This window comes from Calonectris borealis, chromosome 7 (genome assembly GCF_964195595.1).
Source record: "Calonectris borealis chromosome 7, bCalBor7.hap1.2, whole genome shotgun sequence".
Lineage (NCBI taxonomy): Eukaryota > Metazoa > Chordata > Aves > Procellariiformes > Procellariidae > Calonectris > Calonectris borealis.
The window spans coordinates 44,646,288-44,663,716 of NC_134318.1; the positions used below are offsets into that span (position 1 = coordinate 44,646,288).

The 17,429-nt window shown below is 35.3% G+C and overlaps 1 protein-coding gene across 1 annotated transcript in view; it reads right to left on the minus strand.

Moving 5' to 3' along the window:
• The window catches only part of CFAP46 (cilia and flagella associated protein 46), an 85,510-nt gene that overhangs the window by 42,014 nt on the left and 26,067 nt on the right, over positions 1-17,429 (minus strand). The window contains exons 16-26 of the mRNA XM_075155327.1: positions 15,833-15,978; positions 15,175-15,308; positions 13,446-13,658; positions 11,887-12,100; positions 11,399-11,548; positions 10,542-10,649; positions 8,573-8,754; positions 6,545-6,676; positions 4,311-4,476; positions 411-495; positions 163-301 (exon numbers count right to left, since the gene is read on the minus strand). Coding sequence (XP_075011428.1) covers positions 163-301; positions 411-495; positions 4,311-4,476; positions 6,545-6,676; positions 8,573-8,754; positions 10,542-10,649; positions 11,399-11,548; positions 11,887-12,100; positions 13,446-13,658; positions 15,175-15,308; positions 15,833-15,978 — 1,669 coding nt within the window. The remainder of the gene's footprint in view (positions 1-162; positions 302-410; positions 496-4,310; positions 4,477-6,544; positions 6,677-8,572; positions 8,755-10,541; positions 10,650-11,398; positions 11,549-11,886; positions 12,101-13,445; positions 13,659-15,174; positions 15,309-15,832; positions 15,979-17,429) is intronic.

Genomic DNA, 17,429 nt, shown 5'->3' on the forward strand with positions numbered 1-17,429 from the left:
TTCATCGAAAAGACACAACAGTGTTTTCTGTTACAAGAACTGACAGGCTGACAAAAAGTAATCATAATATTTTCCCAATGCAAAATAAAAAAATACTTAAGAGTTTTATACTTCTCAAGAATCAGGATGCTTATTTTAATAAAAATAAGTCAACCAACTTACAGCCTGTGTCTTGTCTGAGGCAAAACTTGAATAGCTTCATCCAGGACTTTTAGTGCTGCCTTCCAATCAGCTTTGTCAGCATATATGTGGAATAATAACCCATATAAGGAGGTTCTTAATGTCAGATCTTCCTCAGCACCTTTGAAGTATATTCAAATGATTTATTAATATACTGCAGAATCAGAATAACGATATTACAAAACACTAGGGTTTTTTTTATTACCAGATCAAAAGAAGGAAGAACATGCCTGAGAGAAAGCATCCAACTGATAACCCAATACTTTGAAAATCCTTTGTAACCCACTGATGCAAAGGCAACATATCTTCCTTCTCCTAAAAAGGCCAAAAAAAAAAAAAAGAAAAAAAAAAGCCCTTTATCTTTCGGTTAACATATGGCTTTAGATATTACTGTACTTCTGTTTCATTTGTAAACCAATTAATATGGTTAATATGAACTATTAACCTGTTACTTAAGTAGCTACTTGTGCAGGAGACAAAACCACACCCATTTCTCCAGAACAAGTTCTGTAATACAAAACGAATACAGCAATAACCAGACTCAGTAATATTCAATCAGTTTCACTGATTAAATAACCTGAAATCTTGAAGTATTCTGCCAGAGAATCACAGAACAGTTGAGGTTGAGGCAGGGACCTTCTGGAGCTGTCTAGTCTACACCCCTGCTCAAAGCAGGCTGAAATAGAGCAGGTTGCTCTGGGCCTTGTTCAGTCATCTTCTGAGGACTCCAAGCAGAGACTCCACAAGCTCTCTGGCCAAAAATGAATAACAGCTTATTTTTTCAGACTATTTTCAGATCATTTTAAAAGATGACTTAATGTCTCTTGCCCCATTTTGCTTAGCTGGCTTTACCTGTGAAAATTTGATCATCACAATTCTCATCCAAAGGTGAGAGACATGATAACTGTTTCCCTCTCCTCTACAGCCCAGTTTTGCAACTTCAAAGACAAATTCATTATCTTGTTTCACAAATAGATCCATATACATTTCTACTGATATACTGACCATTGAATACATAAAGGACTATGCTAATAAATAATCTGATCTGTAGCTACAACTTTTGGGTAATCATTACATTAGTATCATCAAAGATTTATCGGATTTGGTCAAATCAGCATTTAATTCTGTGAAGGCATGAAGTCTGACTAATCTAGTGGCCTTCTACAATGGAGTGACTGCATCGGTGGACAATGGAAGAGCTATGGATGTCATCTACCTGGATTTCTGTAAGACCTTTGATATGGTCTCCCACAACCTTCTTGCTGCTAAATTGGAGAGATATAGGTTTGACAGATGGACTGGCAGATGGATAAGGAAGTGGCTGGATGGCCGTGTCCAAAGAATTACAGTCAATGGCTCAATGTCCAAGTGGAAACCAGTAATGAGTGGCGTCCCTCAAGGGTCCGTACTGGGACCAATACTGTTTAATATCTTCACCAGTGACATAGACAATGGGATTGAGCGCATTTTCAGCAAATTTGCTGATGACACCAAGCTGAGTGATGCAGTTGATTCGCTAGAGGGAAGGGATGTCATCCCGAGGGACCTTGACAGGCTTGAGGAGTGGGCCCGTGAAGTTCAACAAGACCAAGTGCAAGGTCCCACACCTGGGTCAGGGCAATCCCCAATATCAGTGCAGACTGGGGGATGAATTGAGAGCAGCCCTGCAGTGAAGGACTTGGGGGTACTGGTGGATGAAAAACTGGACATGAGCCAGCCATGTGCACTTGCAGCCCAGAAAGCCAACCGCATCCTGGGCTGCATCAAAAGAAGCGTGGTCAGCAGGTTGAGGGAGGTGATTCTGCCCCTCTACTCTGCTCCGGTGAGACCCCACCTGGAGTACTGCATCCAGTTCTGGGATTCCCAGTACAAGAAAGACATGGACCTACTAGAGCAGGTCCAGAGGAGGGCCACGAAAATGGTCAGAGGGCTGGAACACCTCTCCTATGAAGAAAAGCTGAGGGTTCGGGTTGTTCAGCCTGGAGGAGAGAAGGCTCCGAGGAGACCTTCTCACGGCCTTTCAGTATAGAAAGGAGTCTTACAAGAAAGATGGAGAAAGACTTTTTACCAAGGCCTGTAGTGACAGGACAAGGGGCAATGGTTTTAAACTGAAAGAGGGTAGGTTTAGATTGGAAATGAGGGGACTTCTTATGATGATGGTGGTGAGACACTGGCACAGGTTGCCCAGAGAAGTTGTGGATGCCCATCATTGGAAGTGTTCAAAGTCAGGTTGGACGGGGCTTTGAGCAACCTGATCTAGCGAAAGATGCCCCTGCCCATGGCAGGGGGGCTGGACTAGATATCTTTAAAGGTCCCTTCCAACCCAAACCACTCTATGATTTTATGATTCTGTGGAAGTAACATGAAGGTAAAGGACAGCTTCAATGCTGACCACAGCAAATTGAGAGAAAAAACAATCTGTAATCTTGTTTTAAGAAAGCTAGTAATAGCAGTGGTAAAGCTCTTGTAGTACTTGCTTTTACTTTTTTTTTTTTTAATCCATTTTTAGTTTTCAGGCTGGTACATATCTCAGGTAAGTGAACTATTGCCTTGCTGAACTAAACTAAAAGTTATCTTCTGGTATATGCTTCTCCAGATGCGATTGCATTTAAAAATTGTCCAGAGTTAGCCTGATCACGGGAGACCAGTTCCTGCCTCTTACAATGGTTACTACAGTGTATAAAAAAAAATTCAGTAACTCTGGAAATAATCAAATATAGAATGCTCTGTTTATAGGAAATATTTTTTTCTAACTAATATCAGAAGTTACTATGTAGTCTAACTCAGAAAAATTACTAACATTTTCAGACATAAAAAGTCTATGCTATCTATAACTGTATACTTTCATTACCTACATTAATGTCTTGCTTTTTAATACAACTTATTAAGGGTTCACTCTGAAAATACGCTGTGGTAGTGAGTTAACTATATATACATAATGAAGTATTCCTTTTTATTGGTTTTAAATATATAATCTCTGCAAATAACTAAACCTTTAGAATTGTGCCTGTGGGCAATTACTGTTATATATCCAAACACTGTCAGAGTTCCATTAAGTTTACAATCTTCACTGTGCTTCCAAGTACACAGTGTACTCATCACTTCTGTCTCCTGCATACCCAGAATCAAGCAGACCGGTCACCATCTCTGATTATTTGTGATTTATACATGGCTTGAGGAGAAATCAAAATTAAGTTTTCTATTCTTGTACTACACTGCTTGATGATCTGAGATGCAGACTAACATTGGTACCACTGAGCTTGAATGCAAGAGTTATTAATAAACCCTTCAAGCTCTAATTGAAATTGTGCCCATGGAAATGCACAGGAAAATTCGTATCAGCTTCATTGACATGTAAATCAAATCCAGAAAGAGAAATGGATCAGCTCCAGGGAATTTTGAAGTAAGAAAAGTTGTAAATGTGTAGGGATGTTTCAGTGTGCAGAAAAAATTTCATATTGTGAGATGTGTTATATGATACACATCACCTACACATTGTTTCAAAGAGATGACTTCTTCAGTTTACACATGCTGTTCATAATCAACAAGTGTTTAATTTTATCACTGATAAAATTTGAATTATAACTCCTTCCTACTGCCAAAGTGCTAAATAGTCTTAAAAAACTGAAGATATGCAAAGTAAAAAATTCCTTTTTGCAGGTAGAAGAGAAATTTGAATCTGCAGGTGCGGGGAACCTTAATTTAGTTACATTTTTTTTCATGAGTTTGTGTTTTAAGATCTATTATCATCCTTTCCAGAAGTGATAGATTTTTTTCTGGATTTTCTTTTGAATATTTTCTAAACATTCTGTTTTGTGAGCTTCACAAAGTGAAACACTACAGTCCTTCAGAGAGCAAATTATTTTGAAGAAAACTGTTGCAAGTCTGACAATTGCCTAAAACCAGAAGAACCACCAAATGGAAAAAAAGAGCGTGCGATTCCCTGTATGTGTGAATGTGTGCTATGTGAATGCAGGTAAAAAACCATATATGTGTTCATGACAAAAAAGTCACTTTCCCCCCTTAGGAAAGGTATCTTGAAGTATGCACCCAGAGCGTCAGAGCAAACCAGAATTTTTCTTTATCACTAAACACAAGCACAGTTAACAATACCTATTAGATATTCTTACCTGTTTATTTTTAGATTCTGCTTTAATTATATTCTTAAGAATTATTTCAGTAGGTTCCTTAAACTGCTCTCTGTCATGTGGAGAACCTACCAAAGGTAAACACGTATTCCAAAAGTGTCTAGCTGCAAACATTACAAGAGAATAATTTCCGGCTTCACCTGCGTACCTGAAGAAAGTGAAGTACAGCTTAATGAAGGAAAACAACCACACTCTAGCCAAAATAAAGGATTTCACTTCTACAAACATCTGGGTTTACCTGATCTAGGCACCACCATATACAATCTCAGCAATGAGAGGTTAGCATATGAGCTTCATACAAAAGGTATTTTCCATTTTTATGTACAAAACACATTCACACATTCAGCAGAAGTAGCAATTGATAATTTTACTGTATTTCTGTGTAATCTTAGCTCAAGAGCCCTCATTAAAAAAATAGTAGAAATCTACTCGAGATGTTCTCATTGGAATAATCTGCTTCCTATTATGTTAATTTCTCATTCTAAAAACGTTACAAAATAGAACAAAACAATTATTAAAATGCTATGGATTTTGCATAGTACAGTAGCACTGTAACACAAGAATATACCCCAAATGCCTCTAGCTGCATTCAAATTGTTTTGAGCATATTCCATGCAAATGTCACTTTGAATTAATAAAATTTAATAACCCTCCAGATTGTGATACAACACAGTACTCATGAGTGAGCAAAAGCTTTAGAATTTAGCTAAAAATTATGGATTGGTATTAAACAATCACCCGTTCAATAGTTTTACTATTTTAAAAAAAGTAGTTTTTGAATCTGGCGATCTTTGTCTTTTTCTCCCACAGTTTCATGATTTTTAGAGTCCAAATGCTCACATACCTTATGTCTTAACACTAAGACTTATTAAGGCCTAGTTTTTGCTCACCACTTTTTGTCTCTCTTTTGGAATGTGTTGAGCTATATATATATATGCTCAGTCCTTCCTGAAAAAGTGCTTGTCGTAACATGCAAATTCAAAAAAATACAGATTCATCGCAACATGACATAACCTTACAATTCTGTTACACTGGCCAGTCTAACTTCATTCATCACTCTCTTTTTAATGACCAATGGAAGGAAGAAAGTATTACAATGTTAACAGTCCTACATCAGCCATCACGTGTTCATCTTCTAAGAGTTCTAATTGCCTACTTTTGCTCATTAATTTATTTCTTCCAAATAGCAAAGAATTCACACCAAGTCATGCATCATCCATGTATCACCTTCTCCTGCCTATTCATTATTTAAAGCAATCCTTCCATTTTGGGTTCATGACATACAGTTCACAATATTAATATGATGCTCTGCAACAGCAGAGGCTGAGGACTGACTGGCTGAGGAGTAGCTCTGCTGAAAAGGACGTGGGGGTCTTGGTAGACAGCAAGCTGAAAAGCAGCCAGCAGTGTGCTCTGGCAACAATGGCCAACAGCATCCTGGGCTGTATTAATGGGAACAGACAATAGATTGAGGGAATTGATTATTACCCTCTAGTCAGCACTCTTTAGATCACATCTAGACTACTACATCCAGTTCTAGGCCATGCCAACACACCCTGACATGGCCAAACTGCAACGAGCTCAGTAGAGGGCCACCAAGATGATCCAGGGACTGGAGCACTTGTCTCGAGAGGAGAGGCTGAGAGTACAGGGCTAGTTCAGCATGGAGAAGAGTTGGCTTTGGGGGACCTAACAAGGAGACATTTCTTAATAACCTAACAAAGTTATTGAGAAGCAGCAGCCAGGCTCTTCATAGTGGATGGCAGGACAAGCAAGAATGGGCATAAGTTGAAATAAGAAAGGTTCAGAGTGGATATAAGGAGAAACTTTTCCCCCATGAGTACAGTCAAACAGTGGAGCAGGTTACTCACAGAGGTTGTGCAGTCTCCATTCCTGGAGGTTTTCAAGACCAGATTGGATAAAGCCCTGGGCTGGCCCTGCTTTGAGCAGGAGCTTGGACTAGAGCCCTTCTGAGGTCCTTCCACCCAGATTTTCCTATGATCCTACGCCATTACAAGATCAGCTATGTGGAAGATCTGGTACTTGATAAATTTACTAAACTGTAAAAATCTGTCAAATCCTTTGTTAAGCATTCCAACTCACAACTATTTTGATTTTGTTCATATGATGATATCATATCAATATGTTGATCCCCAAATCTGTAAATCAAATTTTAGGTCTGTTTTATATCAGTCTTCTCTCAAAATAAAACATACCTGGCACTCTGAACAAAAGCTTTTGATGCTGCTACACGCAAATGTTTTCTTCCAGACAAATTTTCCATTATACTCTTTCCTTGTATACAGGCAGTAGTGCTTAACATTTCTTGTCTCACTCTGTTACCAGGCCTGAATAAAGGCAAATAATTCAAGAAGTGCTAGTCTTACAGTCTAAGAACATACCAGTTCCCATTAATGATGCTTTCAAGTTGTTACTAAATAGATGTCCCTTTGGAAGTTACAAATGCTTCTACTGACTTTTCTTTCAAAATCAGAAAATATTTGAAAAACTGAACATTTTGTGAAAAGATATCAGAAATAAAATATCTTTTTCGCAGCTCTAATGAAAATAACTCTGAAATCAAATTTTAAAAAATATTATCTACATTTAGCAAGGGGAGAAAATAGATTTGGGGTTTTCTCCCCATTATTCACTATTGTACATCAAACAAAATATTAGTCCAAAGTCAAACTTATATGGCAAGCAATTAAAAACAGAAATAGGGAAAATTAGACAATTTTTGATACTTTCTTTTGGAATTGGTCTCACTTATATCTGGTAAAGTATGCACAGGGCTCTGGAGAAATTGATTTGGATCATATTCCACTGCATTTAAAAGAAAAGAATGTAGATTTCAGTCCCAGCAGTTAATCAGTTAAAAATATGTAAGTACATATATATGGTATCTTTGGTTAACATTGATTTTGTAAGAAAAGAAGTAATACAATTTGCAAGATTTTTTTTAACGTCTTAGTTACAATGTGCAACCATATACAGAAACGTAGACAATTCTAGTTGGCCTAGTTCCTACCCTGTGGTGAGGACTATCATGCAGTTATGATCTATGTCCACGGGAGGACACCAGTGTTCTATAGTACAAGTTAACAACAACAAAAAAAAGTTAAAAAAGAAATATTCAACCCTTCTTTGCCCTGAAGTTGTGCTTTACCATAGGAAGACTACGTTTATCTTCCATTTCTCTGGAAACAGCATTGACAATCCATGACTACATTCCTTTGTCAAAGAATCAAACATTTTATCATTCACTAGTTTGCAGATTGCTAGATATGCAGCAAGTATTTTCTCAATTTCTGTAATGTTCTGAAACTATATATTTCATATTAAGATATCTTATTTTACATGTTTTTCTCCATGTAGCAAACAACCATGAATTTCAAAGAGCAGAACTTTTTTTTTAAAGAGAAATTATTTTTCAGAGAGAAAAATGAACAATAAATTCCTACATTCCAACAAATTGTTACTAAATGGATGATTCCTTCCTCTTTTGATAAAATTACATTCTGGTTTTGGAGGAAATTACATAAAAAACAGAAGAATCGAAGGATATCACCTTTTTATTATAAAGGACTCCACCAACAGATGCCTTTATATACAATACCTTTTTTTTCTTTTTTTCTTTGAAATCAAAGTTTTAAATTATCAGTTAAGTAAGACACTGGGCTTTTAAGGAAATGAGTTACATTCCTGTTGCACCCATATGCATAGGTAGTAATAAAATTCCATGAACTGTGTAGACCCTTTGTGTATTAGAGCTAGTTCAGCATTGGAAGCAATTTGCATCAGCAAAAGAACTAGAATAAGCTACTTTCTGCTTGGAAATTATAAAAGTGTGAAAAGACCATGACTGCCAGAGACCATTTCAGAAAAGCAATGCTCCTCAGGAAGACACTCAAATGCATGTATATATGAACTGTTGACTCACTTGGATAACAAAATTCATACATCTTTCTGAACTGGATCCAGAGCCAGTCCAGATCTCACACTGCCTTTTACTCAGGCTACACTGCAGAGTTAAAACATCATCTGCAGTACTTAAGTAACTGGTAATGACAGAGTCAGCAGAAGTAGGAAAACTTCGCTTTCCCCTCTAACTGTACAGTTTCTTTGCAAAAAAAGATTCTTTCACTTTTGATTATGTGGTCAGATGCATTTACCCTATATACTCTTTCTTCAAAACTTAGTTCAAGCGTACCACAGTATCATGCAACATTCGATGTACTTACATTTCATATTTCTCAGTGTCTCTATTGTAGAAAAAATTCTCATCTGATTGCAAGATCTTTTTGGAACAAGTCATCACTATTTCATAGTCATGTGATACATATGCAAAATATGTAAGTCTTGTCAGTGTCTGCAATTCCACTAAGGAATCTGACCAACTGCATTCTAAAGCTAATTTCACTAACTGGAAGAAAAAAAAGAAAAAAAAGAAAAAAAAAGTTTAAATCTCAGGGTTTTATCATGCTCTCTTCTACAGCATTTACATCCTTACTGCTGTACCTTTCATACAACCCACTTGGACATGGAATAAGTACGTGATAAAACAATCTAGAAAACTAAAGAGTTACAAGAACAATCAAAATATACATTAGAGAAGCATCATTCACCCTGTAGTAAGTATTATAATAGTGTATGTAAATCCAGCTGTAAGTGTGCATGCCTTTTGACCAGCAGTATCTGCCAGGACTTCTTATATGCCCTGAGTCCTCTTCTGAAAATCAGTGGAACAGGACGTCCGAAATTCAGAGCCCATTTTAGTTAAGCTAAAAGTAAGAATGGGAGATAGAACTGGTTTTACAACAACAGTGTTTCATACATTGTTTCATTACAGGATCTAAATGTCTTCCTAGCTTTTGCATGCGTCAGTCAGAAAGTTCCATCTTTTTAAGATAATGGGAATTGTTAATGAATTGGTCAAAATGAGGATACTACAATACTGTTCTCCAAAACTAAGCCACTGAAGTAATAGCTAAAGCTAACTCATAATATTTGGCATAAATCTGTAGAGCAACTAGAATTAGATACCTATATATTTATAAGGACCCAGATCCTAGTCTTTAGAAAGAAGGACTTCTACAAAAGTGTTAGACAATGTCACCAGATTCCTAGCTAAATGGGGAAATACATCTCAGTCCTTTAAGAAAGCTCTTTACAGGAGGTAGAAATTATAAATGTGGTAATCAAACAGGCAAGACTACAACTCACTGTTTTGAAAATACAGGGTATAAACCTTTCTACACTACCTCTGTTCCTCTTGAATAGCCTGGTAACTAACAGGATGACAGGAAAAGTATGGCACTATTCAGCGTGAGTAATCATGGAAAACTGATCAAAAGCAAGTACTTTAAGAAACTACGCCTCATATAAGACTCACCGAAAAGCCACCTAATTCTTTAAATGGTAATAAATTGTAGTTGTGTTCTACCTTGAACTGCCAAAAGTAAACTCACTATAACATGAAGTTTTCCATTGAAATTCTGAATACTTCCAATACAAATCCTAAAATACACCTCTCTACAACTACCTGAAGGGAGGTTGTAGCGAGGTAGGGGCCGGTCTCTTCTCCCAAGAAACAGGCAATAGGATGAGAGGAAACAGCCTCAAGTTGCGCCAGGGGAGGTTTAGATTGGATATTAGGAAAAATTTCTTCACCGAAAGGGTTGTCAAGCATTGGAACAGGCTGCCCAGGGCGGTGGTTGAGTCACCACCCCCGGGGGTTTTTAAAAGACATGTAGATGAGGTGCTTAGGGACATGGTTTAGTGGTGAACTACTTGGCAGTGTTAACGGTTGGACTCGATGATCTTAAGAGTCTTTTCAAACCTAAATGATTTTAAGATTCTATAAAGTTTTCTCCACATAAAATGAAAGGTCGGAAGTATGGTTCTGTACAGCATTCATCTGAACCCATTATGCTCACCTGATGGTTATGGAAATAATCTGTTAGAGCAACATGGGAATAATTCTAATGCTGGTATTCTAATGCTATCTGGTTTTTGGATAAATGAAAATATTCAGTCACAAAAATCTTCTACCTGTCATAACTATTCAATCTCTTGAAAAGTTTTAAAGGAAATAACGGTACAATAAAAGTTTCAAAATGAATTTTGCCTCCATCCAAAACTGAAACTGAAATCACATTTATACTGTTCAATTTCTTAAAACTCGAGAGCTAATAAAACAAAACTAAATACCTGAGATAAGCTAGGAACAGTGAAATCCATGAGACCCAAGCCATTACATGAATACATTTCTAGACCAACAAGAATTCTTGCCATAGGATTTTGTGCTTCATCATTATTCTAAGCAGAAATAAAAAATTCACATTAATAGATCTTTTTTTTTTGCAAGTAAACATTATTAAGGACATTAATTGAGATGACGAGGTAATAATAACTATTTTTGAAAACCTCAATTTGCTTAAGCAAGTCCTCCTCTCTTTATTGTGTCCTTAAAATGGGGGATTTTATGTATTTATTTTTAATTAACAGTGTGAACTCTGAACTACTACAGTTTCAACATTAAAAAACCATAGCAACAATACAATGAATGTAAATTCCATATATCACTGAGGGATTCCGGTTTTATAGACATAATAAAATAAAAAGCTAGGAATAAAATATTAATTTCCAGCCTACTAGGTCCATATTCTATCTATAAAGAGACCATATTAAAATGTTGATATAAATATAGCTGATTTTTCTTAACATTTTTAATGTAGTCATTTTATTATTTTAAATGTATGAATTCAAAACCAACTTTGTTATACAATCATCATGCCACAAACATCATCATAATTATTCTTGGCAGCTAAAAACAGAAGGTAGAGTTAAGAAATGTAGACTCACTGCTATGCCCAATGTGGAAAATTTGCTCAACTCCATAAAGATTTATGAGAACTACAGCCAAAATTTATTTTCATGTTGTATTCAAATATATAGAAGAAAATACACATTGATAATTTCAGTCACTATTAAATGAATTTATGAATTTAATTTTGATTTTTCAAAGAAAAGTTTCAATATTATGCAGGATTTCAGAGAAATAATACCTCCTCCTCAGTCCCAAGTTTATGTCTGATCTGCTGCTGATTTAACTGTTTTGCTTTCACCCATGTAGCAATGAGCTGTTGTTGTGCAGCGATAGGTACTGTTTCATTAGGTATGGTTCCAGTTGTCACATTTAGGGCAAATTCACAAATCTAAACACCAAGAAGAAAAAAAAAGACCGAAACATGGGAGAAATGTGGAAAGCCCTTTGTATGGAACATGTCATTCATTAGTTATTTTAAAATTATTGCACATGCATCTCTAAGCCTAACAACATCTCCATTAAGTCAACTCATATAGCAAATAGAAGTTACAGTACTCTGCCCCAGTTGGTAAGGAACTTCAGTGTGCATTTGGGGAGGACCTGTGGTGGCAGGAACTGTTAAAGAAGGTAGCTTATTTTTTGCAAAAATTTCTACAATTTAATGTATAAGAATTGTAATACATGACAGCTGACCAAAAAAGATTACACAAAATGAGGGCTTTGTACCTCTAAGGCAGCTTTGATATCGGGAAGTCCACTGGGATCTACTGAAAAAGACTGGATGACATTTGCTTTTTCATGTTTCTTCACTGCAGCTTTTCTGCTTCTGTCTGTTGCTGCATCTTTTTTTTCCTTCTCAGCAAGTTTTGGCTTTGGAATCCAACAAAGAATTAAGCCCCGAGCCAAAGCATTACATAACATCAATAAAATCGCAGTACTTCTGTAGAAGAAAACAAAAATCAGAAGTGCATACTGCAACAGATATGAGAGGAAAGTTACAAAATTTATTACTTTCAAGTAATAAACATTACTTGAAAATCTAGATTTTTCTCAGAAAGCAAAATTAGGGATGTTACAAAAAATCTTCCCGTTGGACAAGCAGTTAAAATGGTTAAACATACAAAAAACCACAACCAACTTTCACAGTTTACATCATATTTTTTCAGCTCTTTCTGTAATTGAACCTTCTATTTCCTCACAAGGAAAAAAAAAATCATATTTATGTCAAACACATTTAAAATATGATTTTTTATTAGTGGGCTGCCGTGCATGAAAATAATTACTATTTCCTAAAAAATTAACCTAAGCCTAACCCCTCAGATAAAACCATTTGTTTATTACACTGTATTACTCTTCATGCCAATCAACTGCTGAGCTGGAATTAGCTTTTTTTTTTTTTTTTTTTTGAGAAAACACAAACTGAATTATGACTAAGAGATTATTGCTGATACACGCTAATATAAATATCAGAATTAGTAAGCAGGTATTACCAGTCTTTATCTCTGCATAAACTGCACTTTAGGCTTTGTTCTCCAATACTGTTAAAAGACCCTTCTTTGCTGCTGGTCCTAACAGTTTGCCTAGTGCTGAGGTCAGTGTCAATAATGTGCTAAAATGTCTAGGATTTTGTCCCACAGTCAGACTTTGACTTGAGCATCTCCTCTGTCATAGTCAATCATTCTCCCATTGCATTTCCTACAGAACAGGATTTTTCTAAACCACTGTGGAATCTATGTTCCCATTTTCATGGCCTATTAATGTGCAAATTCCCTTTACTTTTTTTTTCTCTTTTCTCTTATATTTCAGAACCAGTAGTAACCACCTTACTCTCAAATATACTCTTGGAAATATTTACAATGAAATATATTTACAATATAATTCAATTTCAGAGCAACTGACAGCAAGAAAACACATTTCCAGCTGTCCTGCAAACTTACAGACTAAGAAAATTTTCCTGCTTCTTTCTGACTAGCTTAACAAAGTGTTATTTCACATGCACATGTTGCTATTCCATTGAAGAGAAATTAACTTTGCTTAGTCTAAAGTTAATACAGCTTACAGTGAATAGGAACAAAGGACAAATAGAAAGGATTAAAAAGTCATTTTCACACCACAAAATTAAATTTATCTTCTGAACTACTCTGTATATACCAAAATCCTTCTACTAATAATAAAAGCCAGCAGTAAGAGTCTTTCACAGCACAAAGTGATTTACAATGTTTGTAAAAATACTTTTTCTGTTTTAGAAAAAAAGAGCATATGCATAACCAAACATCTAAATTTACCCATTGTGCCCAACAGTCTTGATGGCTCCAAGAAGAGTCTGCAGATACTCAATAATTTCTCTCTGTCTTCCTGAAGAGATGAGATGTCTATTATAGTTCAAGATATACACCACAGCATTGTGAACAATCCAGGCTTCATTCAATTCTTCTCCTATTTCAGCTGCACGTTGGAAGTTTTCCATTGCATACTGAGATAAGTAGTCTATCCATAAACTATAAAATTAGTATAAAGCAGCTGTTATTCCAAAACTTCAACACTAGAAGGTATTATATCACAAGGCTAAATATGCAGTATTAGATCTCACTCAACAACAACAAAAAATTTTAATTACTTTTCAGTTGCATTTAAGTCTTCTTCCATTAACTTATATTTTACTTGGATGCGAAGATCACTCAGGAAAGGAATTAGTTTCAACATAAAATGGATATGAGGGTCTCTGACACACTAATGCTATTAGCTTAAAAAATAGTGGCTATAGCTCATGCTTCATCCACATGGTTTTTTAAAATGCGTATGTGAATCCACACATCAGTGCTAGAATAGAGATACAAGTAAAGCATTCCACTCAAGCGTTAAGAAGGCGTCTTTTTTACTTAACAACTGCGTGTGTTCTTGCGCTCAAAGATATCTCCAGATGTTCTGAAATGTTAAATGCATTTTTAATAGAATCACATCTTCTTCATAGTCTATGCAATAATTTTCTTTCAGTAACTTTATTTCTTTTCTTTTTTTTTCTTAATTATCAAGATGTACCATTACTTAGAAAAAGCAGTATTAATACAGCCTTGAATGACCATACAGAATGGCCATGGTTAAGTCACAGAACCAAAAGCATAAACTGACACAGGGTATTACTATGTCAACAATGGTACAGGACACAGTAGACCAAAGTGCTTTTTCCTATGAGGTTTTAATCTAATTCGGTAAACTCAAAAGCAGCTTAGTAGCAAATTTTGGAACAGAATCCTCATCTTCTTTGTCCCTTGGTTCTGATCAGTTTATACTTTTTCCCATTTTACCAAACATTTGCAAGCAGACAATGTGAGAAACTTCAATCTTCAGACTTAATGAACAGACTTAGGACACAACTCTGACATCCTACTCCTTCAGGACATGATCACTGTCACAATAAGGCTAATATCAGTATGAATGTGAACAGAAGAGAGTTTAAATATCATCTTCAGAATTCTCCCCCCTCTCCTCCTTTGCACAAAATAATTGTGTGAGACTAGAAAAAAAATGATGCTATGTTCTACTCTCCCTTACTCATTTCAATTGATTGGATAGAACAGACTAGTTTTGCAAACTGAAGCAATTTGTTGTATGTATTTGGGTATTCAAACACCATTATAGTTATAGGAGCTATAAAGCAAGACAAAGAGTTTTTTGATTTGGGGAAATATTTTTAAATATAGAATTTCATGGTCTAAATGTCAATATAACACAGATTTAATAGTTTTTAAGGTTGGGATACTAGCTTCTAGTTTCAGAGAAATAAATGAAAAATAAAATGCACACTCCAGAATGAAAGCAAACTAAAGAAAAATTATTTCAAGGGTTTTTTTTAGATTATTTTCTTTTTCCCATTACCATGACTACCTAAAAATATGAAACATCAGGTAACAATGAATTTTACTACGAAGAAATAACTTTTGCAATTATCATCTCTGTGTGATAATAACAATCTGTTAGAGTTCCTAGGTCTTGTTATATATTAAAGAAAAGCACCTGTATGGTTTCCATTCTGGATCACTTTCAGGAAGATATGAAACATATCCTGGACGATACTGGCTTGTATCTTCTGGAGGTACAGCATGATCATTCAGTTCAATTCCCTGCAATCTTAATAAATGAACAGTTGCCTGGAAAGACACACAGAAAAAAATTTTCTACCAAGGTTATCATTGTGAAAATAGACTGTGACTTAGTATTACTGTTGTTACCTGTTCAAAAATTAAAAAATGCAAAATGCTTTTTCAGATGTTGTACAGGCATGTACAACTATATGAAATACAATGTAAAATACTTTATAATCTTCCAATTGTCTAGAGCTAATTTTACTACATAATTTCATTGAGAAAAGAAAAAAAATTTTTTTTTTTTTTTTTAAATCATGCTGGAACTGTAACGATCCAGAAATATAATGTCACATGTCAAACATTTACAATAGAATCCCTTGTAAAAAAGTGTTATCACCACCTGCAGTGAAAGTATTGCTATAGTTACTTTCACACAGTATTTTGATAAAGATGCTTCATGAAACTACTTCTTCCTTTAGTTCCTGTGGAGATAGATAATAATTAAACTCAAAATTCCAGTGTTTTAAGATTTATACATAAAATTATATATAAAACAAATACAAATGACAGCTGTGTAATTTATTTACCTCTGCATTAATGAATCTTATTTCTGCTAAAATTCTGAGTAAATCTCTTTCAAAAGAGAAGAATTTAGCAGGTAGTAATGATTCTCCTGGTAAGCTGTCACCTTGATCATCATCCATCATAGTGGTACTAGCTTTCTTCTTCTGTGCTAAAAATAAACAAACAAACAAATAAATAAATAAAACCATTATTATTACCATGCAAATCAGAAAAAGTCACCTTCATTTTAAAATTTAAAAATCCCTACACATTCTTAAATCCATAAGAAAGAGTTAACAAGTACAGATTTAAAATTATTTCTCTCAATTTTTTTTTTCATCAGTATAATTTATTGCACTCAAAACCCATCCTTCTCAAGCAGTACTGAGGTACTGGTTACCTGTGATTTTGCTGCATTTTCGCATACACTTCAATATTTGCAGCAAATAATTTGCTCCAGTCACAACATCCATACTGAAATTACATTAATATAAATATAACCCATGGCCTCTAGTTCAATTTCATTGCTTCAATAGAAGTGGAGCACTGGACTGGACATTATGCAGTGGCTAAAATCTCAGTGTGTTTAAATCATGGATGGGGTTGACTTTCTGGCAACATACACATCAATAAAGAGAAAATGAGCATTATTTTTCTTTAATAATGAAGAGAAAAGACCAAGATTATTTTAATACAAACACAAAGTAAGAGCATAAAAGCTGTCACAGTGGGTTCCCTCTACATTGTTGGACAATAGTGGGTGTTTGAGGAAAGGCATAAAAAGTAGGATACACAAAACTACTTTTTTTCCTGGCCTATCTTCACAGTTTTTCCAGAATCTGCACCCAAGCAATCTCCTGAACCAGAGGGTCTGTTTGACCCATCAAGTTCAATACTCTTCGATAAACTTAACTTATTAGTCTTCATCTAATTCTTTAAACCATACTTCGATATTCCAAAATAACCTTTTAATTTCTGTTTAAAAGTAACGTTTCTGTTTTCTTAAAACCTACAGTCTGATAGTTTGACTGCATTGCTCCTGGTTCCTAGAGCAATCACACGTATTTACTTTCTCCAGACTAGCCATGTTTCATCTTTCATCTCTTTTTCAAACTAAAGGGAAAAAGAAGTACTTACAAGAAACTCAGGGCAACCACGCACCAAAAGCATCATATTAAATAGGAATTGGTATGTTCTTTTTCTTTACTCTAGAACATCTTGAATTATTTGCCTTTATTCAGGCCTGACAACCCAGCAAACTTCTGTAGAGGGTCTTCACACTACAACAACTATCTTTGCCCTATCCTCAATATGATATATATAAAGACAACCTTTAATTTTTCTCACCTGCTAATCCTAGAATTAGTAATAGTAAAGAAAAATTAAGTGGAACATGAAAATGAACAGTGCCAACAGTTCTCAGAGAACTCCAGTCAATCAAAAATTTCTCTTCCTGCCTTGAGTATCTACAAGCTTATTCACATTTCATTTAACTACAAGTAGTATTCCCACAGTTCGAAACTGCCAGGAATAGATTACCGCAACTGCTCCACCAAATGCAGCATTGTTTCGCTTGCATTTACAGAAACACGCAGCACTCAATGAAGTATGAATGGGTTT